General features: G+C 49.6%; 1 protein-coding gene across 1 annotated transcript in view; it reads right to left on the minus strand.

Moving 5' to 3' along the window:
- Dlgap3 (DLG associated protein 3) overlaps positions 1–24,993 on the minus strand; it is a 61,320-nt gene extending 36,327 nt beyond the window's left edge. Inside the window, exons 1-5 of the mRNA XM_004641004.1 lie at positions 24,510–24,993; positions 8,462–8,544; positions 5,905–7,068; positions 1,498–1,703; positions 1,111–1,183 (exon numbers count right to left, since the gene is read on the minus strand). Of these exons, the coding sequence (XP_004641061.1) occupies positions 1,111–1,183; positions 1,498–1,703; positions 5,905–7,017 (1,392 nt within the window). The 5' untranslated portion in view covers positions 7,018–7,068; positions 8,462–8,544; positions 24,510–24,993. The remainder of the gene's footprint in view (positions 1–1,110; positions 1,184–1,497; positions 1,704–5,904; positions 7,069–8,461; positions 8,545–24,509) is intronic.
- Between the last annotated feature and the right edge of the window lie 261 nt (positions 24,994–25,254).

The following is a 25,254-nucleotide window of genomic DNA, read 5'->3' on the forward strand; positions in this document are numbered from 1 at the left end:
TCCCGAGGCACTAAGACACAGACGAAAATGAGCAGCCAGAGGGGAAATCTGAAGGGTGTGGTGTTGTCCTCAGAGCCAACTAAGGAAAGTAATTCGGAAAGAAGAGCCAGTAACTGTGTTAGATGTTGCTGGTGGGTCAAGTAGCAAGAGGATAGAGCCTTAACTAGTGGTTTTAGCAACACAGGCAGGTCTGATGTGAAAAGATAGCTGTGCCAATCAGATTCCTTGATTCAGGAAGTGTAACAAAAGAATAGAGAGAGACTGCTGCGGGGAACAATGGGCGCCAATGTGGACAGTCTTTTGCATGGCTTTTTGCATTGCTTTTTTCCCCCAGCAAACAGTAAAAATAGCTAACCTTTATTGAGTGGTGGCCCTGTGCCAAGAATGCTATTCTGATGCCTATTTTTAAGTAGGGACAGCGGGGCTCAAAAAAGTCAAGTAACTTGCCCCAGGTCACTCAGTTGATAAGTAGTTGAGCTGGAATTCAAACCCATCTCCTGCATTTAATTACTAAACTGCTGTTGCGGGTGTTTAGTTAAAGGGAAAACCTATACTTAGGTATGAAACTCACATTTCTAAAATATCAATTTGGGGTCAGATACCTTGTGTGTGAACACAGTTTCTTTCTGAACTCTCACAAATCCCCTGAGTGGAAAGCTATCACTACTATTGTCATTTTAAAGACGAGAAAAAGGAAATGATAAAAAGTGAAGTACCTTGCTGGAGGTTTCATGCGACAGAGGCAGTAGGGGCAGAACCCAGACCGAAGACAGTCTCAGAGAATTCTGCTTAGCCTCTGCCCAGTCTGTGCGCATCTACCCTACCTTTGTCTGGGAGTGGGCCATGAACAGTAAAGCTCGGGGACCCTCCAAGAACTGGTGCTGCCCTTTCCTACAAGCCCATCATTTTGAGCACACTTGTGCGTTCCAAGGATGTGGTTCTCTGAGATAACCCAGGCTGAGTCACTCCAGCAGTCCCACAGTGGAGTTCTCCAGAACCAGACCGGAGCTCTCTCCATGAACAGACCCCCCAATATGAGGGTGTAGGCTGAACACAGAACAGCATCCCCCCTCCTGAGCTTCCATCCACACACGCTGGGCCTCTCCCTACCTGGCCAGTGGTGAGGGAACGGCTGTAGCCAGGGATGGAGCTTCGTGGGTGGATCCGGGGCGGGACACAGCAGCTGAAAAAGGTCAAATTACCAGAGTCAGAATCAGGCTGGACTAGGAAGTGATGGAGGGCGAAGGATAGCATTAGACTTCTGACAGGTCGTATTCTCCAAAAGTCCCCAAAGGAATCTTCCAGGAGACTGAGTAAAGAGATTCCTCCACAGAGGTATGCAAACAAAGGCTACGACCAGGCAAGCCCCCACTCATATATGGAAGAGATTCTCCAGTTAAACCCTAAGCAGGGCTACTCCCCCCCCATTGGAACCCATTCTTCACACCCCTCCCAGCATCAGCTCCCTACACCCACCCATCCCTCCCTTGTCCTTACTTGATCCGGGCCGTGTCCACACTGGAGGAGCGGCGGGAAGCGAAGCGCCGGGCAACTGCTTTGGGAGATGTCTTGGGGCTGCCATCTGAATCTCCACTCTCCTCATCCCCCATGGCTTTGATGTAGCTGCCACTCCGCATTCTGCGACAGGGGATCTCCCCATCCTTGCCACCCGTGGGGTAACCCCCCCAGTCATCTTGCGGCACCTGCAGAGACAAGGGCCTCTGTCTCTCCGACATGTCTACGGTCAATCAAGAGTTAAGGCTCCAGTAGGGGGCGCTCTGTCCTCCTGGGACAGACCACACCAAGAGCATCCAGAAGAGAAATAGGAAAAGGTTGCAGGCTTTCCCTTCCCTCAGGGGAGGTGCTCCACCATGCTCCAGGGACCTTTTGCTGCTTAACTGAGGCCTATCTAGAGTGTAGGGGGCAACATGTCAGGAGTCAGGTATGGAGTTCAGGTTGAAGATTACAGACCTAAGTGACCTGTGTCCACTGTGCTCCACTGTAAGGCATCCCTTTCACCCCTCCTTCCAAGAGGCTTACATTACTCAGGCTCTGCTCTTGCCCACCCCGCCCACCCAGCAAGGAACCACAGGGGGCCTTATGCAGGGAGCACTCAGATTTGTGTTCAGGGGAGCTCTCAACAGCCCTGACAGAGGCTGGGTGGTAGAGGGCCAGGAGCAGCCCAGCAGTGCAAGTGGAGGGAGGCTAACCAATTAGGAGGCTGAGACTGTGATCCAGGCAAGAGATGATGAGGCCTAAATTAAGACAATGACAGTGAGGGGGGAAGAGAAGGAAATGGAGATGAGAGGTGTTAAGCAGCCTGATTAGCCTGGGGTGGGGTAGGGAGGAGCTAAGGATGAGTGGAGGCTGAGGGCTGAGGACCTAGGGGGCGGTGCTGTCGCTCACGGAGCCACGGAGTGTGAAGGCAGGTGAGAGCGTTGGTATTGAGCACCTCCAATTTGGCCTTGAGCTGCAAAGCAACTGGTTGGAATGTTTGGCTCTGGGGCTGGAGGCAGACATGTGGGAGTCAGGGGCTGTGACTGGATACAGAAGAATGAAGGCGACAGCCCAGAGGAAAGAGGAAGAGAAAACAGAGGAGATATCCACTGTCATTTAAGAAGGGACTGGAAGCAAGGAAGAAGAACCTGTGAAGTCACCTGTGAAGGAGTGGGCAGAGGGGTAGGAGGGAAGGCAGGAGAATGCCATGTCACAGAAACAGGAGACATTTCAAGAATAAAAGAGTCGATTATGTCAAATGCCACAGTGTGCTCAGAGGTTAGTAACTCAGGCTCAGGAATTAGAAGATCCCTGTGAAAAGTCTGGCCTCATCCCTCGCTAAAGAAGTATATGAGCAAACTGGATTAACCTCAAAACATCGGTTTCTTTGCCTGAGGACTGTAATGGTAATTATGCCTTCATCGGAAGGCGAGTAGGAAAGACAAATAACCCAATACAGGGCCAAGACATAGAAAGTGTTTGAGGGTTTGTTTGTTTCTGGTAGTCCAGACTGGCCTTGAGCTCACTGTATAGCCTAGGCTGGCCTCGAACTCATAGCAATCCTGCTGCTTCAACATTCTGAGTGTTGGGATTACAGGTGTATGCTACCACACCTGGCAATAAATGTTAACTATTAGTATAGACCTGAAAAATGTTTCAGGGATAGCTCCCCAGATGACCACTCAGGCCACTTCAGAGGACAGAGAGTGTAGTAAAGGGGACAATGGAAGAAAGTGACAAATAGGAGTCCGTGTTCTAAGAACTTGGATATGAAGAAAAGAGGAGGGAGCTATGATTTTTCATTAGGATAAAATCAATCTGGGTATTTTTTTTAGGATGATAGAAAGAGCCAGTAGTGACATTCCTTAAACACAGGAAAAAGTGAAGGATGGAGGGACCCTGAAGAGATCAGCTATGCCTTGGTTGAGGGATCAGACTGGGACTAATGGCCCTGGCTTTGCCTCAGAGGAGTCCAAGATGGCCACCCACACTGCAGGGAACGAAGCTGAGGAGGGATGTGGAGAGGGCAGGCAGGGCAGTGGTCACTTAAAACATTCAAAAAGAACAGGATGAGGATGAGGTTCTGACAGGGGCAAGATTCAGAAGCATGGGCTTCAAGGGGAGGGTGAGGCTAGATCAGACAACAGGACTCTGTGTGAGAATGGGGAATCGGGGATACGATGAGCCCCTGGAAGAAGCCCCAATGGAGGCTAACAGGGCAAAGCAAAGGGTCAGGGCTCCATCAAATAATGGGAACATAGGAATGAGACAGGGGCCAGAGAGATGGCTCAGTAGAATAAGTGCTTCCCTGGCAAGCTCAAGGGCCTGAGTTCAATCCCCGGTTCTGAAAAAAGAAAAAAAAGAAAAAAAAAAAAAAAAAGGAATGAGACAATGCTCTACAAAGGAACATGGGCCCAGAGGGAAGGAACCTAGTTTAAGGGAGGGCTGCTGTCCACAGAGGGAAAACAGCTCAACAGAGAAACTGGGAGTCCAACAAAGACACCTAGTCTCACGGGACTGGCCTCCTCCGCTTTTGGGCTAAGGGAGTACCACACTGCCTGGAAGGTTCCTGCATCCCATTGGTTCTCCCCCAGGTAGGCTCAGACCTCCTAGTCCCAAGATGCCCCAGCACCCCAGACCTTGAGATCATCCTCTTTCCTTACTCGACAGAAAGGAGCAGCAGGCACGCCAGCATAGGGGACAGACAGGGCATGCTCCACCACACCGCAGGGCTCCCACTCTGTAGCCACTGCAGAGCTCTTCGCTCCTCTGCAGGACACTGTGACGTGCATGTTAAAAAGGAAGCCCCCAGGGAAGCAGCAAGGAGGAGCAAAATGGTGGCAAGGCTCCAGGGATGGCAAGGGCTCCATTAATTCTCCATTTAGAGCACTTTCCTAACCAGGGAGGGGGCAATCCAAAAGCCAATGCACATATCCTGAGTCCCTGAAGTCTTTCCTGCTTTTACTATGGCCCTATGTGCTACCTTGGGCTTTCAGGATTCCCCCAGAAGAGCCCTCACATGGGAACGACTTATCAGAAGGTCAATGACACCCAAAAGACACACACAGGCTCACTTCTGCACACCTCTGAACATGCTGCAATCTCTTCCTGGAACACCTCTCATCTGCACCCAACTAACTCCAACTCCTCCCCAGAGATTCAGCTCAGGAGCCATGTCTCCCAGAAGCTGTTCCAAGCCACCCCTGGACACCACCACCTGGTAGGTGAAAGGCTCCCTCTGTGCTGTGCACCAGTGGTGCCCAGCATCCTCTTCTATCACAGCCTATCACCTTACATTCCACCTCCTTCCTTGCTTGTTCCCTCTACACTGTGAGCTCTCCCAAGCAGCATCTGTGTCTTCACCTCTGTGTCACTGAACAAATGAGGAATTCAAGTTTGGAAGACATCCTTACCTGTTGGATCTCTGGAGCTTCTATGGGCTTGCTTTCTTTTTAAAACTATGGGAGAGTTCAAGAAAACATTATGCACTGGATGAGGCTAGGGGTTACTGCTCTTAGCCTCATCAGCAGAGGCCACATTGGTGATAAGACAAAATCCTGGCACCATCTACTTCCAGGAAGCCCTTCCTGGAACTGTTTCAGGACTCAGACTTCAGTGCATCCCCCAACCTACGAGACTGACTCCAAAGGTTCCTCCACTGCCTCACGCTTGTACCATAAAGGGAACTCAAAATGACACACCCAGAAGAGGAATATTCTGGGATCTGACCTTCATATTCAAACAACAGAGTCACCCCGATCTGAGCAGAAAAGATGTCTGGAGAATGCTTTGGGGTAGAAGATCTGCTTTCTAACTGCTGAGCTCCATGCTCAAGGCCAGCTATGCCCAGAGAGCACCCCTATCCTGTCCACTGCCTTCCCTCAGCTTCATTCTGCCACTAACCCCACTAAGATGAAAGTCAGCCTAGCTTTTCCAGAACAGTAGGTCATGCAGATGTTTCCTTGCAATGGATGTACATTGTCAGAATAGAGAGGTCCCTTTGTTGCATAAATAGGGAAACTGAGCCCCCAAAGGGGCTCAAGGTGACACAGTAAGACTGAAAAGGCCCTCCATCACAGGAACAGCTGGCTCCCATCCAACCCTTTCTTTTTCTTTTTTTAAAAATTTTTTATTTATTTATCTCTGTGTGTGTGTGTGTGTGTGTGTGTGTGTGTGTGTGTGTGGCCAGCTCAGCCCAGCAGGGGGCAGGGCTGGCTGGCATGTGGTGCTGGGGGATTGAACTGCGGTCCCTGTGCTTTGCTAAGCTTGTTCTAAGTAGGTGCTTTAGACCACTGAGCCATCTCACCAGCCCCATCCAACCCTTTCTGCTGTCCTTTGCTGACAAGCCTAATGAGGGCTCTGAGGACCTGCCCCACCCCACCTCCCTCATTACCCAAAAGACCTCACCTGCAAATAGTGGTAAGTCCTGGCTTTAGCCTTGGCCTCCGGGCCCAGGAGCCCCTTGCCTGGCCCTGCCCCTGGGTATCCATCCCGGCCCTGACTGACCATCATGGTATGCCAGGCACTTCGCTTGACCGACTGTCCATCCAGCGACATGGACATGCCAGTACAGGCAAGGCAGCGACCTTCTGACCCGCCTGAACGCCCCTTGAAGCTCAAGTCCCGGTAGGAACCATCTGGAGCCTCCAGGCAGAAGGGACCGCCAGGCTCCCCAGGGGGGCGTCCACCCGCCAGGAAGCCACTGTCACTGTCCAAGTTGTCATCGGAGCTCCACCAGCCTGTGGCCTTGGTCTGGTGCCGCCCATCCCCCTTTCGGTCCTTGCTCTTGCTCCTCTTGCCATGCCGGGACTGGTGGTGGTGGTGATGGTGGTGGTGATGGTGGTGGTGGGAGGTGTGAGGTCCTCCAGAGCCTGGGCCAGGGTAGCTGTCACTCGCAGAGCCACCTCTTCCCTCGGCTTTAGGCCCATTATAGTCCCGCTTCCCAGGGGCCTCCAAAGAGTGGGACTTGGCAAAGAGCTTCTGCACAGAGTGAACCAGATGCCGGATGCGGCTGGGGCTTTCACTGCGGGCCTCAGAGGCAGCGCCAGACCCCGACCCAGGCCCGGGCCCAGGCCCACCCGCTGCTGGACCTCGCTGGTATGGTAATGTGTGGAAGCCATCTTGTTGAATGGGCAACTGCTTTTCAAACTGATCCAAAAGTGTGGGAGGCAGGCGGGGGGCTCCCTTGCCTGGTGGGTGGCCCACACAGTCTTCACAGGTGTCAAAGGGGCCCTGGCCAGGGTACATCCTGGGGAAGGTGCTGCTACCCCCCCCAGCCCCGGCCGTCCCTGGTCCGCTCTCAGGGCCTACAGATGGCCCCTCGCTCAGGCTCAGGGGCCCTTCCGGAGAAAGGTGTCCCAGGCCAGCTCTTGGAGCACAGAAGCGGGGCTCGGTGGAGAAGGCCTCCCTGGAGCCCAGCAGGTACGGGGCCCTGGCAGCTGGGCCCACGTCCATATGCTGCTGGTCAGCAAAGCGGGCTGGGCGGGGATGGCTGCCTCGGTCGCCATGGTAACCCCTCATGGCCTCAGCAAAGGCTCTTCATAGTGTTGGGGGCCAGGCCCCAGGAACCTCCTGGGAAAATAGGGAAGAAGAGGGATTTGAACTGAGCAACAGGCCTCTTCACCTAAAACCATCTTCAAATGGGCATTCTTGTATGCCTTTAAATACATATCAATTTATTGTGATTAAGTGTACTATCTTTCCACGAATGGGCTGAACGGTCCTTAAAACAGTCATAATAGGCAAAGATGCAAAGGCAGAGAATAATCTCATCATTTGTCAAAGGCTGCAAATTTGATAAATACTTATTCACAAGAGCAAATCTCCCAGCCAAATGGGTTTTTTAATACCCTTAGATTATAAAAAACAAAAGGAGGGCCAAGCAGACCCAAAATATTCAAAGAAACTATTCATTAGGTGAACTAGCTTTTAACAAGCTGGGTTCAGGCAGATTGAGCCAGAGCCATACCTCTGTCCCAACCTTACCCAACACCACCTCTCTGCTGCAGCTGCCAGGCCTCAGGCCCACAGCTCCCCACACTGTGACTAAAGAGAACCCTGGGCCCAACTCTTCCTGTACCCTGTTCTTTCCACCTGGCTGCACGCTCTTTCTGTCTGCCTTCAGGACTGAGACAAGAGGAAAAATCTGAAATATGTCCTTTTCTTTTCTTTTCTGTGTTCCAAATATTCCCCCAATAAAAATTCCCTTTTGCTTTCATACCCCCTTCCCACTGGAGTGGAGTCTTAGAGAAAAGCCACAGAGGAGGAACACTGTGGTCATACAAAGTGACATCTGAATCCCCAGGGGGGCCTGGAAACCAGGGTTCCTCCTCCCAGGAACAGAGGGCTGGTAAGCAGTGAGATGATGGAGAAGCAGCTCTGGAACGAGTGTCCCAGCCCCCAGCCTGGGCTTGCCAAGGCTACAGGACAGAGAGGTCAGCTCTCAGCAAGAGCTGCCTCCGATCACTGTTCCAGGAGCTGCCAGGACAGGAGCTACAGCAGGAGGGGGTGACAGCAGGAAGGACAGGGACGGAGGAGCTGGCAGACGGAGCCCTCCCTCATCTCAGACCAGCTCCTGGGCCATCTGCTGACTAGGAAGGGATGACAGTCTCAAAGACTCCAGACAGCAGAACCTCTGAGACTCAATCTCCCTTCCTCCTAGCCTGGCCTCCCCACACCCACCCTGTTAAAGCTTCTTCCAGATCCTGCTCACAGCTTATCTCTTACTAATTCCCATGCATTTGCTGTGTACCAGGTACACTGCATACCTCACAGTCTTTACTCCCATTGAAATCTTGTAATGTAGAGATTATCCACATGTATCCATGAGCAAATGAAGCTCAAAATGGTGGGGTCACAAAGACAGTAAATGGGTGAATCATTCTGAATCAAGGTTCAAACCCAAGCTACTGAAATTTGAGAATCTGAACCTAATCTCCATTTCCTAGACTTTCCTACCACTCACCATCTGGGATGTCCCATCCTTGATGTCAGGATCGCCACCACCAGGCAGATTCCTAACTTCAGAAGGCTCAGGACCACTGGCTCCTGGCAGGAAAAAAAAAAAAAAAAAAGAAGTAGTCAGCAAAAGTGGAAAACATTTTCCTAGGACTGGTCTCTGGCCTTGACAATTTTCTTTCCCAGCCCCCCACACCAAGACTGATTTGATCCCCCATGATGCAGAGCTTTCAGGCCCCCAGGGAAATGAAGTTGGTAACATTATGCAAATACATGCAAATGAGCTCACAGGTTGGACAACCTCCAACTGCAGGTGTCTGCATGATCTGTCCGTGGTGCTGAGCCACAGCAATTTCATTGCCCTTAAATGTGGCTGCATTCCACAAACATTTGTTGAGCAGCGAGCATGAGTAAGATTCTGAATGAAAATTGTATAGAGGTAATTTAAGAGTGGCCCCTGTCCTCAAGGGGTCCATAGCCTAGCAGGAAAACAACCTCTTACTTGACGGTTACTTGAGGTCCCTGTATTTTTGCACAAGCTGTTCCCTCCTAGAAACTCTGCTCATCCACCCTCAAATTCTCCCCTTTGCTAACACTCATATTAAGCTCTACCTTCCCTTCAAGACTTTCTGTACTCTTATTCTGGGTTATGCCTCTCTATAGGGCTTTTATAACATCCTTGGTAACCCCATGAAAGCAGCTATCACACTGCACTAAAATTGTGTCAGTCTCTATCTCCACCCCACTCTCGCTACAATGCAGGGGAAAGTTCTGCACACTAGAAACCAAGTCCTATTTATCTCTAGATCTCTAGCGCCTATTCCAAGGCTCTGGCCAGAGGATGCCTGGCTCATTAATAAATATTCACTGGGTAGATAAGTATATGACTGTGTTGGAGAAAAGTGCCAAAATGTTAGGCTCCAACGAGTGCAAAACCAGATTCAGTGGAGAGAAATCAAGGTAGACTTCCCAGAGAAGAGGGTATTTGATTGGTAGAATATCTGCAGACAATGGTATGAGACAGGACAATGTTCATTGGAGGAATTAGTAGGCACAAAGTAGATGAGGTGTGTAAACAAATGATTCTGATGGGTGGGCTGGGAAAGTTCCAGAAGACAGTTTAGAAATTGTAACAACTGGGAAGAACAGAGAGAGTGATAAGGAAAGATGATTCTGAAGTTTGCAATGGTCATGACTGGAAGACTAACGATGCCATTATTAGACACAGGATTGTCAGGAAGAAGAGCTAGTATTGCAAGCATGATTAATAGCTGTGGAAGGGAAACAGACACCAGGAGGAGTTTCCTGACCTAAGGGGTGGGAGACAATGAGGAAAACTGTGGAATCCTAGGTATGAGGAGAGGGTAAACATGCTCAACTGCCAGCCCATCCTAGGCCCTAGACTGGAGACTGGATGACCTCATGCCTGTCAACTGGCTAGCTCTATGACAGTTCTTCTCCTCCACTGCTCTTTTCTGGGATAGCACAGGGGACTTCAGATCAAGACGGCTGCTTCACTAGCACTTGGAAGTGAAGCAGCCATCTTTGACAGAAGCTTTGATAGTCTAGCCCTTCATCTATGCCATGCTCCTCTTCCTGACCTAGGCAGAACCTGTGTCTGAAACTCACAGCACAAAAGGTCACTGCAGCAGAATCCCACAGCTCTCTATTGCTATGTTTGTGGTCATATCAAGCTGAGCTTCACACTGTACTTGCCAGTGGTGGGTGATCTCAGGTATTCTCTGTCCCAGCTTCACAAAGGTGCTGCCACCAAGTCCCTGAGTTATCTGTCATCAAGATCTTATCAAACCTCTGTCCCTGAAGCATCAATCCCTCCTTTCCTGGCTCTAGTCTCAGAGGAAATGGGCCTTGTAATTCCTCCTCACCAAACAGACCCTGCAACTCCCTTCCCCACATCCTGTAAGGCAACATTTTCTAGTGGAGAAAGTACAATCTGACAAGTGACCTAACTTTGCAAAGCTTGATGACATCTGCTCACCCATACCCACGGCTTTAATGGCTACCAAGACACGCCTGGGATTACAGGCATGCCCCACCATATGCAGCTTCCCAGTCTCCCTTCTAACTCGGAGCCATATGATTCCATTTTGGTGAATGAAATATACATCAAAATACAATGAGATTTCTGGGAAAGATTCTGCCTTTGGGACAAAGTGAGTGGGGCTTGCTAGTGCCATTCTTCCTTTGGGTGGAATGAAATCTTGATAGCTAGAGGTAGGGTAGCTATTTTGCCAACATGAGAGAAAGGCCTTGAGATTTCCAGAAATGTTAGGTCTGGCACCCTCAAGCCATAGAACCAATGAAAGCAGTTGCCTTTCTCCAGGCCTCTCTGTGATAAGGCACACACTCTTTTAAATCACTGTTGGCCAGGTTTCCTGTATTTGCAGCAGAAAGCACTGCTAATGAATCTAACTACACCTCTAAACACCACCGTCTGCCTGTGCATCTGCAGAAGTCTCTTAGCTGGGCTTCGGTTCTCACCCTGCTTCAACCCAAGTGATCATCTGGAAATGTAAATATGGTCATGTGACTTCTCTGCTTAAAATTCTTCCTTGGCTTATTGGTATCCTTAGGAGAAAGCATTCAGCCAGGCCTGCAGAATCTGGCCCTTCCTCCTCTCCCAACATCCTCTCACCACAAGCTCCCCCTCGCGCTCTCTGCTTTCACCAAGCCAAGCTTTGTTCAGTTCCTGGCCCTTCACATCATGGAACCTAGTTCGCCTGTCCAGAGAGCTTTGCCCGCCCACCTCTGCCTCGCTAGCTCTTGCATACCTCTCAGATCTCAGCCCAGTTGTTGCTTCCTCAGGGAAGCTTTCTCTGGCCTGCCTGACTAGGTCAGATCCCCCTGCTGTTTGCTCTCAAGGCACCGTGTACCTGGCTCTTACATTGTTACCATTTTAAATTTGTGTAATTCTGAGACTGCCTGTCTCTCCCTCTAGAATATAAGTTCCACAAAGGAATTTAATCCATTTTATTCACTACATCCTCCCCAGCTCCCGATACAATGGTTGACATGTGGCAGATGTTTGTTGAGTGAATGTGAGTCTACAAAACACTAGACCTTTTCACTTACGGTGTTTTATTTAATTCCCAAAACTGTTCCAAGGGACAGCTATTATCCCTTCTCCCAATTAAAAGAAAAAGAAACTGAGGCTTACAGAGGCTAACTGACTTCCACAAGATCCTACTGAGTGCTGGTCACAAAGGCAAAAACCAAACCCAATGACTCCCAAGCTTTAGTTTCTCTCCTGGCTGTGCTGTGAGCCTGCAGGAGTCAAATTCTTAAATGCCATTCTAAAGAAACACAGTTATGAAAGTTAACCTGTTGTTTTAAAACAAATAAACAAATAAAAAGACCTCGTCTGTATCACACACTCCACAGCTCACCAGAGCATGGTTTGGCCTTTTGCCCTTGGTAGTAAACATGAGTTCACATCAAGTCTAAGGTCAGGTAGGTACAGAGCAAAGGAAAATCCCCGAAGCCCCATGACCATGCTGGCAGCCGCTGCTGTCTTCCCCATCGTACTGCACCAAGTCATCTCTCCACTATCCTGGGACACAGAGAGGTGCACAGCCGGGGAAGCTCTGGGCCACCTCTGCCACCGTCTATGGCTGGCTGGGAAGTGGGAAGCAAAGGAATCTGGGAGGGTGCCGCGAGTGACAAATTCTTCTCTGATATATCTCCAATCTATCTGGGAATGGAAGAAGTGGCACAGATGTCGTCACCAAGAAATTACCCAATTTAGCACCAACTACACAATCCAGCAATTAGTTTCTTAAACCGGAACCTGCTAGGGGCTGCCAGGCTGGTGGGGTTGTTGCTACAAATCTCACTGGGAAACCAGCTGTGTAATTCGCCAGGAGGTTGTCACCCAAGCAATTACCTTCCAGAAAAAGAATGGAAAGTGGGGGAAGGAAAAGGACTGCAGAGGAAAGAGTTAGAGTGTTTTCTCTTCTTCTCCCCCAGGGCCCTGCCCAACCAAATCAGTTGATTTTCCTTTCTTGAAACCTCGGTGACTCACAAATTCCCTGGATGAAAGCAGTTATTGGCGTGGACTCCGTCATCAGACTGAGTTCAAATCCCTTTCCCCTCACTTGTTAGTTGTGTGTACTTGGGCAGGTGATTCACCTCTCTTATTCTCTCATCTGTAAAGTGGGGATAATATGAAAGCCATCATAAAGGTATAATGATGTGATGGTTAATAAAGCAAAGCATACGAATCCCTTGGCACTGTACTAGCATGTGGCAAATAATAAAGGTAGCTGTCATTATTTGTTGTTTTATTACTTCCTTCATTGGTTTACAACGTGGCCTTCAGGAGGTTACTTACTCTCTCTGAGATAACCAGCTAAGGCCAAAGATACTCTGCTGGAGGAAAGACAAGTCATTCTTAAGACTGTCCACATCTGGAGACCCAGGGATCTAGATGTGCCTGCCGAAGGCCAGTGTCTCTGAGGTTGACACAAAGTAATGCTTTGGGCAAAGACAAGGGTTTCAAAATCCAAACATTAGATGATTTACTCTTTTCTCCAGAAGCTTCTGGGACAGCTACAAGCTGGACATGATAGGGCAGAAAGCAGCTAAAAAGTACACGTGCTCCCTGCTGGGGGGTCAGTCCTCTCTAATCCCCCCCCACAGAGCCCACGAGGTCATCCCCAGACTAACTGCAATATATCAGAACTTACTGCAAGTAGGACACTCAGCATTCACTTTGCTGCTGTGGGGCTGGATTCCTTCATGCCCATGGAAGAACTGTAGGTGCCCAAGGACCCTCAAGCTTCAGATCTACCTATCACCCTGTGATGACCCAACCATCATGGCTGGGATTCTACCTCAGTTTCCCTGGCCAGCTGCCTGTATCCCCTGACCTGACCGCAGCTTGGGTAGCAGGAGCTTTGTGTCTAGCATGAATGGCTAGTCCACAGGAGCCCTAACACAGAGCCTCCCTCCTGCAGCTCCCATTTCTGATCATTTATCCACAGTCCTGCTCCAATGCATCACGTCTTCCTGCCCTTGACCAATGTGCTCAGATGCCTTTGGCAGCATCTCTGTAGCTGGGCTGGTCCCCTGATCCCTGGCTTCCCACTACCCAGACCTGTGGCTGAAGTCACAGCATGCCTTGTGAAAAGGTCCCCAGGCCTTGGGACCCCAAGGAAAATTCTCTTTCTCCTACACACTCTGTCCCAGAAAATGGAGGACAAAAGAAGGTCAGAATGGAAGGGGCGAGGGATGTGATCTTATTTATTCACTTGCATTACTTTAATCAACTCTTATTGGGACAGGAATTTTACAGTAGATGAGTTTACTGTTGCAAAATGCTCAAGACATTGAGGCACATCTGAGTCTAAATGCATTCCTGACTGGCCAGTGCACAGCCTGTGAATAACCCACAATACCTATAATCTCTTTGAAAATCCCACCTCAGGGGGCTTTGCACTTGATGTTCTCTCTGCTGGAACACTCTGCCCCAGATATTCCCATGGCTTCCTCTGTCTCATCTTTTGGGACTCAGGAGGCCTTCCCTGACCGTCCACTCTAGCTAAAGCCAAGCCTCATCTCCCAGGTTTGCTCTACATCACCGTTTCATTGCTCTAATAGCACTGATTGCTCCTTCAAATTGTTTTCTTCATCCATTGCACATTTCTGTGTCTTCCCACAGTAGAATATCAGCTCCAGGAATGGCGGGGACTCTGCCTGCTTGTGCTCAGCAGTGTTGTGAGCGTCTAGGGGAACACACTAACAGGTGCTCAGAAAATATCTCTTGCATAAACGAATGTCTTCCTCTTCTGCCTCAACTGCTCTCCTGTGCACAAGAGGCTTTCCCTCAGAAGGCTTCAGAGAGCTCTGGAGGATCTGATACAGGAAATCCTGATTCCAAGCCCAACTTTGCTATCTCATTCGTCTAGGTTCTCTCCTAGATGTGTCATTCTGCACAGCAAAAGTACAGGAAAGGAATAAGAGTAAAGAGATGGCTCTCCCAAGACCAAACAGAAAACATGAGGCTACGAGGGGGAGCCCCAGGCTGCACTGTGGGAGCAAGGCCTGGGGTCAACTGCCAGTCCAAGAAGGTCTCTTCCCTCAACACCACTGGGCCCCAGCTCCTTCTTCGGCTGGTATTATGCTGCTGAGAGGCTCCAGAAACTAAAGTGTGAACTTCCTTTTCCACAGCTTCCAAAAGGCCTTTGAGACACAATTCATACTGATTGGCCCCATCTCTCATGACCAACTGTTTCCAATCCATTTTTAGCTATCTCATCCATCTCTGTCAACTGAACTAATTCCCGGGCCATGATGCCCAGTTATAGCCACCGTCCCCTTCCTGAAGAGCTCCAAGACCCCCTGATAACAAGAAGCAATCCCAGGAACAGAACTCCTGTGAGAGCCTGGCCAGAGATGGCTGGGAAGAGACTGTAGGCTCTGGGTCTTAAGCCAAAGTGTTTGAGTGAAGAGCCCAGGTCCAAGGTACTAAACACAAACTGTAAGGAAGTCCTTTTGTCTCTCGCCAATTCAGTTTCCCCATTTTCAAGTAGGGTTAGGAATAGTCCCTTTCTTGTTATGATGTACTGAGGATTAAGGTAATGCAAGCAAAATGTCCAGCATAGCACTGAGGATTAGCTATTGATAATAAGGAAGAACCTGTTTAAATGCATGAGAATTAGACACAGGGCCTTAGAGAGGGTTTCTCACATAGCTTCAGGCAAAGGCTGTGGCTATCCCTGATTGGTCCGCTTCAGAAATGGGTACTCTGAAAGCTCAGTGGTTTCATGCCTGTAGGAATTTGTTTGCCTAGAGCCCTTTAGAAGACCTCCCACAACTTGAGCATGCAAGAGAGAGCTGAGCATCCCCAGCAGCCAAAGATGATGACATCAAGAAAATTAAAGGCCCTTCAATCACAGGAGCCTGCAAGAGTCTCCGTAGCCCGGACTGGCAATCTCCCTTATAACTCCAGGAATATGGGAGGGAAAATCTAGCAACTTTATAGGTGGGTACCAGAGAGACAATGCTATCGGCATCACCAAGAGCAACTTGTCTTTTTCTATCTGAGCCTCAACTTTCTCATCTGTAAAATAGGGATAATGATAACTACCTCCTCAGGTTACGACAAGGAGTAACTAAGCGGATCTATCCAGGTGGTCAGGGTATTCGTCTCCATGTATTGGTTTCTCCTGGCTCTGGCACCCTGGTCCCTTTCTTTCATTTGTATGTACTATGGGCTAGTGCTGTCCTAGCTTCCAGGGTGCCACAAGTCCTGAGCCTGCCAGAGCCAGAGAAGAACAAGTGAAAGACCCAATCTATGCCAGAGAATCATGGGATAGGAACTGTTCATCTAGGTCAGGCCCATGGCCTTCCCTACTCCCAGCCTAAGACTCTGGCCCCTCTGTGGAGCTCAGGGCCTAGAGCTGCCTGCAGGCTTAGCAAATGTTTCTGTGTGAGCTGGGCCAGGACTTTCCAGCACTATGGCCCTTCTGCTACTTCTGGGCCTCTCTCACAGGAAAAGAAAGCACAGCACTGGGTCCCACACAGCCCTTTACAACTGACTGCAGTTATGTGCAGGCTGATTCCAGGGTCATGTGGGAGTATATCCCACCCCTCTGCTCTACCTGACCCTGACCCTGACCCAGCCTCAGGGAAGTCTAAGCCACAGCTCTCCTCTGTGAATTTCTGGTCTTAGGAGGAGAGAAGAGAGTAGAGCACCAGAGACCCAGAGGGGGGAGTGTGTAGAAAGGGAAAGTAGAACAGACTATAAGACCCTCATGCAGAAGGTCTGTCTCAATCTTATCCCTGTTGTGCACTCTCTTCCAAGAAGCCTTCCCTAAGAGTGCCCTCCTCATCAATCCCAGGATGCAGCAGGAGCCACCTCCTCTTGAGTCCCATACTTCTATTTAGCACAGAATGATCAACAACTGTTCACAGGCCATGAGCTCCGAGAAGGCCAGGCTTCATGTGATCTATCACTGTTTGGGCAGAAATAGCATACAGTAGGTGCCCAGTGAGCTCAAGTCAGCAAATGAGCCACCAAGAAGTAGCATCCCACTGCTGATACATAAAGAGAAGGGGACAAACAGGAGGAGGAAGGGGAGACATCACTCCCTGAAGCTGGGCAGAGCTGGGCAGAGAGGGCAGAGCTGGGCCAAAGGGATGTGGTTTTGCTGAAGAGCTAAAGTGTCTCACTTAGGAGGTGGGCGAGCAGAGCTGGGACTGACTCAAGCATGGAAGGGACAACCCCTGCTGCCTTCCACCCCTAAGGTTCAGCTCTTTGAATGCCTGCAACTCCACAGGTGCCATGTTAAACACTCTTGATGCATCTCCTCGTGTCATTCTCACAGCTGTCCTACAGAGTAGGTACCACCATGAGTCCCATTTTACAGATGAGGAGAGTGAGACCTAGAGTGTAAAGAAAAGTGCCCAAATGGGTTCTACCATACAAGTGCAAGAACAGGGATTTGAATATAAATCTGACACTCTCAACTACCAGGAGCCACCCTTCCCTCACAATGGCCATGCATGACCCCAAGACTGCTAAATTCACAGTTTAGCATGTGTTCATCCGGAGGCAAATTGCACAGTCACGCAGTCATGCACATGCCTTCACAGCGCTCGTCCTCACCTGTAGGCATCCCATAATGTACACAGACACACACACACTTGTTCCCTCAGAGGTTCATGCACATTTGCATTTTCACCCAAAGGACACAGATGTTTGTGTGCACAGAAGCTGCACGTGTGCAAACCTTACAGATACACCCACACACGGATCCACATATGAGTGTCTGTGTTCATTTCACAGCTTGGAGGCACCCATATCTGCTCAGTGTCATGCACCAAATCCTCCCCCAACAAGAACTTTATCCATTATTCCCAGATCCAATACTGGGCCCAGGTGAGCAATGATGTTTGCTCCCTCTGGGGTTGGCCAGGAAGCCCAGAGAGAGGGATGAAGGCTCGGCCTGCCTGTGATGGATGGAATTAATCTACTGAGCTGGAGAAACTAAATAATTAAATCCCTAATCACCCCCCAAGCCAGCCCAGGCCAATATAGCTGAGGGAGGGAGGGGGCTCTGAGGCCCAGACCAATATCCAAGGGGGGAGGGGCTTGGGAAGAGAGGCCTAGGCAGAATCCTCTAGAAGGGGTCTCTCAGAGGAACACACTGGCAGGCATGCAGACAGCCAGACAGACAGACAGCCAGACAGGCAGGCAGATAGGCAGGCAGGCAAACAGAATTCTCCCTTTCCACATGGAAACAGAACAGCTTGGGATGACAGGCCACCACCATCCACTAAAACAAGGCAAGAGGAGGGGCGCAGCTCGCCTGCTGCCCTGGATCTCTTCCGGTGACTCCATGGGATGGAAGATGTCTCCTGGTAGCGTAAGGGGCTGACACAGAGGACTCTCAAAATGCCCATGCCTGAGGCAGTCAGTGGCCTCTGCCCAGAACACTTCCTGTAGGCTCAGTCAGGCCTTGGTCCACCCCTGCCCCACCCAGAACAGACTTCCCCTGAGCCAGTACAGATGGCAAGCAAGGACCCCTCTACACAGGTGCACCTGCTTCCCTGAGCAAGGAGACCCAGCACGTGGCAAAGAGGCTGAGGATGGGGCAGAGACCCGTGCAGGGGGGCTCAGGGAATCAGCCTGGGAACAGGCCCCAGCCCGATTGGCTGAAAAGTGGGTCATTTTCTTTTTGAAAGATAGTGAGAAAATGGAGAAGTAGGTCGGGCTCTCATCCCCTCAGCCCCAGGCGCCATCCCCGACTTGCAGTGTGAGGAGAGAGGGAGAAGGCTGCACGTGCCAGAGCCCCACGTCCCCCAGGACCCTGGCCAGGGCTCCACGGTGCAGGAGGCCGAGGTCATCTTTACTTAGGACACCCAAGGACACACACACACACACTCTGATGCCAGGGATGCAATGCCAGCCCCGCCCTGCCCTGGGTGACCTGAAGTGAAAGGCAATGTAGCGAGGGCCAAACGAGAGGACGGGAGGCCAGAACAAGGGCCCAGCAAAGCCCCCTCCTATCCTCACGGTTGAGATGCTTCCTCTCCTCCTTCTCCTCCCTTTCCTCTTCGTCCACGTGGGCAGAGTCGTTGCCATGACACCGCGGGCAGGTGGGCGGCTCTGGCGGCTGTTCGGCCCAACCCCCAAGCTCACAGCCCAGGTGGGAGGGGAGCAGCTGTGGCACCCCAGCCCCTATCTCTGAAAGCCACAGAAGGGCCCCTACACCCCAGAATCTGGAAAGGCTTCCAGCTCTGGGCTCTCTGGATGGAGACAACCCAGCCCTAGACTAGGAGGTCTGGAGGAGGAACTTAGAGATCAGGGAGTGGTTTGCAGCAACAGGGAAAACCCACCACTCTCAACAGCCCCCCTTCCAGCTTGGCCCACAAACTAATTATCCCCTTCATGCAAGCAGCCACTTGGTCCTGCCTGAAGTCTAAGCTTAGTTCCTCATTCTGCAACTCAAGCGTAATACCCTCATAGTCTCTTGGGAGAGAGGAAAATAACTAAAGTTGAGACTCAAGAGAAACTCCTCCCCTACTGTCAATGCCCAGACTGTCCTTAGAAACTGGACTTCACATCACTAAGAGCCTGGGATGGGGCTGACTCTCAAAATCATCCCTGGCGAAGGAGTCCACCCCACTGAGAAAGAGCCTAGAGTGGAACAGGGAGGACACTGCTTTAGGACGTCTGGGCCATGCCTGAGCCCTCTCGCTCCACTTGCCAGTCCTTCTCCTGGTGAGGTCCACAGGCCTCTCTAGGTATCTCTAACTCTGTCTGTGACTCTGACACCCTAAGATGCTCCTATTGCTCAGGATCCTACTTAGTCCCTATCCCTGTTCCCCTAAGACAGGAGCTCCACAACCTGAGGGCATGGAATCAGAGAGACCAGGCTTAGCAGCCCTCTGCAGCCTGGCTGGCAGAGGTGGGTGTATGTGGGATGGTGGTGATAGCATCCAAAGTGAGGGAGAATGGCAGCCAGGGCTAGCTGGAGGACATCCAGATGGTTGTGGGGCGTTCGGGATCACATATACACATATAGACACTTTCTTCCTTAGCCTTCCCCTACTAAGCACACATACTGCGCGCATATATGTATGCACGCGTGTGCAGACACCTGCGCTTCGCCCCTCCTTTACTCCAACTCCTCTGCCAAATTTTCTACATCACGTCACCCTTATACTAATTTCTCATCAAAGCTATTGCAACAATTTCTTTACTGGTATCCCTGCCTCATATCTTGTCCTACCTGGATCCATCCTCTTCGTAAGCTGCCAGTCTGACCCGTCTATAATGTGTTCATTCAACACATACATCGGGACAGTCTACCCCAAGCCAGATATTTTTCTGGACACAAGGAGATATAGCAATGACCAAAACAAATGAAGCTCTCATTCTCTTGAGGTTCTCATTCCAGTGGGAAAAGTGAGGCGATAAACCAAAGTATGAGCTAATGGAGTGACAAGTGCTGAGACTTAAAAAATAAAAATTTTTTTTTAAAAAAAAAATATATATATATACTTGGGTGAGGGGGTAGGCTGACAAAAGGCTATTTAAGTTGGACTGCTGGGGAGGCCTCTCCAAAAAGAGACTTGAATAAAGTGAGGGAGTGAGCTGCGTGGAAACCTGGGAAAGAGCATTTGTGGCTGACAGGGAAAGCAGATGCTGAACAGCTTAAGGGCTGGAGCATGTACAACATCTTTAGGGGACAGCCAGGAAACCTGTATAGGCTCTGGGAGGTACTGGCGACTACTGTACACTCAGCACAGTGTTGCTCAGGCTCACGTCCCTAAGCGCTATGAATTTCACTCTGAGCAAGATGCACAGCTACTGAAAAGGCACAACTTCATTGCACTCTTGCCTCTCCTGGAGGAAGAGTCTGTGGAGGAAGGTTTCAAGGGAAGACGTAGGGAGACCATTTGGGACATCTCCTGCCACTACAACATGTTTTCTCCAGTTCCCCACCTGACAAACACCTGCACCACTTCTAAGCTTTGGCTTTCTATGGCTCCTTTACCAAACCTGCCCCTTCCTACACTAGAACCACCTAACCCTCTTTAGGTCTCCATTGTCCTGTGAACATTTATGTGTCTTCAACACTCCTTATACAGCGCAAGACCTTTCACACTCATCTCCAGGTTGTAAGTTGCCTGAAGTCAAACACCATGCCTAGTGTCTAGCACAGCCTATGGTATCTAGTGTCAGGATGAGACAAACAATGCTGAGTGAGTCCACCAGATGAGGCATGTGTGAGGGGAAAGAGACCGATGTTATCCAGGGTGAGGGACACACGTACATGGCAGTGAGTTGTAATCAGATCAGTATTAACACATGCCCACATATTTCTGCATACCCTGTTCACATGTACATATGTTAATGTTTATATAGTTGCTAAATCCCCATATTACTACATACAGTCCTGCACATTTGTTTTTATATGCGCATGTTATAAAGAACACCTAGGTTGGTATGTATGAATTGTGGCATAGACAAGTAATACACACACACACACACACACAGCCTCATATGACATGTATGTGAGGCTTGTGGAAACACTTGGGCCTTTCTAGTATAGTATTATTTGCCTCTTGTTCTTGACTTTTAAAACTTCTATAGTAATATCAATGTTTCTCTTTCCATGTTCTTTTTCCTCTATGCTTCTGAATACCACAGCATCCCAACAACACTAGGCCTAGATCCTTCAGTTGTCCACTAGGCCTAAGCACATTTTCCTCTGCAAACTTCCTTCATAGGACTGGTCAGAAGTTGGCTCCCAAAACATGAGAATTTGAGAGACTGCAGGGAGCCTGTTTTCTGGATATGAGCCATGGGCATCAGAGTGGATCAAGTGCAAGCTAGTGGGAAAATCACTTTTGGAAAACTCTAATGTTCAGTCCGTGTTGTCTATCTTTGATCTCCAGTACCACCACCATCCAAAAAAAAAAAAGGAAATAAGAAAAAGTATCCCTCCTAATCTGTGTCCTGTTTCCCTCTTCCACAAGACATGTAGACAATTTATTCTCACGCATGATTCAATTTACACATGTATATCTATATGTTGATAATTCATGTATGCATGTGTACTATATGTGGCCCCACATGTATGGTCACAATCATGCTTACATTCATATATACACATCAGCAGGAAAGCATACCACATAAGCCACACACACAGTGGTTTAATCACCTTCGTAGTCGTATATATACATGGCTGCATGCAAAATCATACATAGATACACTATATATGTGCCCACACATCCATATAACCATGTTTATACATATACATACAGCCAACTCACACATACAAATGTCCACACATGTAGTCAGACACTCACAGAGATATTCAGTGGCTTCACTCTGTCCACAAAGCCAGAAGTCTACAAACTCTCAAAGTAATACCACAAGTTTCCATCTGCAAACTTGCAAGTCTCTTGCACACACATAAATGGAAGGATGTCTTTTATTCTTTCTCTTTTTTGGGGGGGGGGCATTACTGGGGACTGAAGAGAGATGCCATTGAACTTGGGCTATCCAGAAGTTTTCTCACTAGCTTGCACTTGATTCTCTCTGATGCCTGTGGCTATTCTCCAGAAAGCAGTTTCCATTTGCAAACTTACAAGTCTCCATTTGGAAAGCTGTTCCTGTTATCAACAGGATATATATCCCACTCCTGGACACATCCTATTCTCACTTACTCTCTAAAGAAAGAGAAAGTCACTCTAAAGAAGGGGGCCAAAATTCCTTTGTCCCACACCAAAAGAAACCAGTATTTGCTCAGACAACTTGGGTGGGAACAACCACAAAGCTGGTGCATCTTTTCCCATCTAGAATGCAGTCCCTCCACACATAGCTCTTTAATTCTATAAAAGGAACTGAAGAGGAAATACCACAGCAGATCCTTTTTTCCTCATACTTCAAGGTATGTCCCATCATTCTCAAACTCAAAATTAGGTATCTAAGCAGAGGAACAGCAGTAGGGAGATTAGCTCTGGTCCTAAAATCTCATGGGATACTCCTCTTGAGGAGTAGCTTCATGATATCTAGTGAACCCCCACCCCCATCCAGGGTGAGACCCCTTCTCAGAGAGAGGGTAGACCAGAAGGTCAAAAATATAAAGAGGCTGACCTGGGCCCAAAATAACAAAAGAAGCAAGTCCTTTGGGGAAAAAAAGTAGTTGGTCAGGGAACAGGGAAGAAAGCTGCAGACACCTCCTGGCAGGGAAGCATCCACTGGAACACTAGATCATGAATAGTAGGACTCTCCAAGGGGCCAGGGAAAAGGGGGTGGACATCTAGCATTCCATGTGGGGGTGGAGGGGTGACTGCTTCAGGCAGTAGCAGCAGCTCAAAAGTAAAGTCTTATCAAAGCTGTTATGTAACCAAGGGAGCTGAGTGGAGCACAAACACTTCCCCTCCCCAAACAGGCACCCACACCCACACCCACCACCTCCCAGCACCCACAGCATAGGAAAACTCAGCTCCTCTCAAGCAGCTAGAGAAAGGAGGGATCATTTTGATGAGTTACATCAAAAACATGATGGGTGAAGGGCTCCTTATTAACTAGAAGTCTTATCTGAGAAGGGCGGAACTGGTTCAGTTTGAGGTCCCCAGCTATCACTCCCTTGTTTTGAACGCCCTGACACACCCCATTTCTGCCCAGTGTCTTCTGGAAGCCCTTTCCTCCCTCTCCCCTTAGGAAGGATCCCATTTAAATATTTGATTGTGCTCTTGGGGATGAGAGGTGAGCTGCCATCAGCCTCTCCTGCCTGTTGTTCCCCCACATTCTCATCTGCATGTCCTGACATTTGGTTCTTATCCCCCTGGGATGACAAGGAAGGGACCTGGAAATAACTCCTTGCTCTATTCCCTCATGGTTACAAAGACAGAACTTAAGAACCCATAGACTTGGGGTGACCCTAACCACAGATGAGTTAATGGGGAAGCCATATCCAGGGGAACTAAGGATTGCAACCAGACACCATCCCTCACTTTGAATAATTTCAACTCCCACAGATCTTCCTCCTTCCCTACTGCCCTGTCTCCAGTAGCCTCCTCCTTCTCTTCTCCATGGCACTGAACAACCCCACCCACTCCCTGAATCCTTTCCTTAGAAATCTTCCTCCCCACAAAAGTCTCTCCTAAATGCTTCTTTGAGATAGGGTTGAGAATGGGCAGAGCACAAGACAGGCTTGCAGAAAAATTCAGTGTCATTGTCCAGAATACCAAAGTATAGTGAACAGAGATACCAAGCAATCAGATTGTCTTGAAGTCCTTATCTCCATCCACTCTGGCCCTACTGACTCAGACCCAAGCTGAGTAACCCAGGACCTCCATGAGGCTGAACTTCTAGGACCTAGTAAAGGCTGGTACTTCTTGCACTAAAAATGGTCCCAGTCAAAGAGAACTTACAGCCATAACTTCACCAACCATGCCTACCTCCAGACTAATAGTAGGACAGTTTTGGAAAGAGGAGAATGAGCTGAAATAAGGTAAGAGAAATCTCTTTTTCAACTACCACCAGTAACCATGAGGCCTAGACCTACAAGCACTATGCTCTTAGAAAGTGGGTCATCTGGTAGAATTTTCCTAGTGAGCCTTCAGCACTGCCCAGTTGCTTTAACACCATTATACAGAACACAGCCCCGTTCAGCACTCGGGACAGCTCCAAAGGCACAAACTCCCGCCGAGTACTGATCAGCACTCGGGACAGCTCTCCAGCGCCACTGGCCCAGCTGCCAGAAACCCAGGATGCCAGGAAGCAGCAGGCTTGCCTAACTAAATATCCTCTTTAAAACAGAAGTCCCCTCTTCCCCTACTTCCCTCCCATTCACTGCCATCCACGGGGGCACCAAAGTCCCCTTCCTTCCCTGTATGTCCCAAGGAAGAAAAGAAACCCAGACCCGGAGCTTTGGAGCTTCGCTGAGGGAGCCTACAGCTAGGACCCCACCCACCTCCTTTCAGCCCTGAGCCTCTCAATGCCACTCACAGCTGGCTTTAAAGGCAATGTCCTTCTTAACCATAACCCCCAAAATAAAAGAAATACTCACGTGGGGGCTCCTGGCCCTGTAGGCAGATGTGCTGGGGGGAGGCAGAAAGAGGTGGCTCCCCACACCCTGTTCAGAGCCCCCTTTCTGAAGGAGCCAGCTCCCATCTGGACTGGGGGGAGGAGAGACATGTGGAAGCACTGAGTGAGGGGAGGGAAGAGGGGAGGAGGCAGGAGCAGGGGGACGGCAGGGCGGGGGTGTCGGAATGGGGGTGAGGGAATCCTTTTTAATTTCATTCTCTCCTCATGTCTACATCAGCCCTGCAGGCTCAGCTTTTTAATATTTACACATAGGAAGAGAAGAGGATGAGAAAGAATGGAGCAAAGGAGGCAGGGGCTACCTGAGCTCAAAGGGCACAGAGGCAGAGGCCCTAGGGAGCTGCAAGTGAGCGTGGGACCCTCACATCCTCCCCAGCCCACTCCCACTCTAAGCTCTTGACTGAAAGGAAGAAGAAGGAACCCTGGGACCATCCTGTCCCTTTGTTAACAAGACACTTTGAAGCTGCATCAGAAAAAGATCACATCCCCACCCACATACCTGGACACCCCCACAAACCCAGATTTCTTGGGTGCCTTATGTGCAGATGGTAGAGGCAGTATTCATGCAAAAGTATGTCCTGATGCTTGGAAATATGCATGCCTGTGGGGTGTCATGTGAAAGCACGTGAACATGTCAGCTAGCATGAACATGTACAAGTTTACATGGGCATATTCTGAGTGTAATCACACAACATCCTGTGCAATCAACA

The sequence above is a fragment of the Octodon degus genome, unplaced genomic scaffold, assembly GCF_000260255.1.
Source record: "Octodon degus isolate 3935 unplaced genomic scaffold, OctDeg1.0 scaffold00130, whole genome shotgun sequence".
NCBI classification, from domain to species: Eukaryota; Metazoa; Chordata; class Mammalia; order Rodentia; family Octodontidae; genus Octodon; species Octodon degus.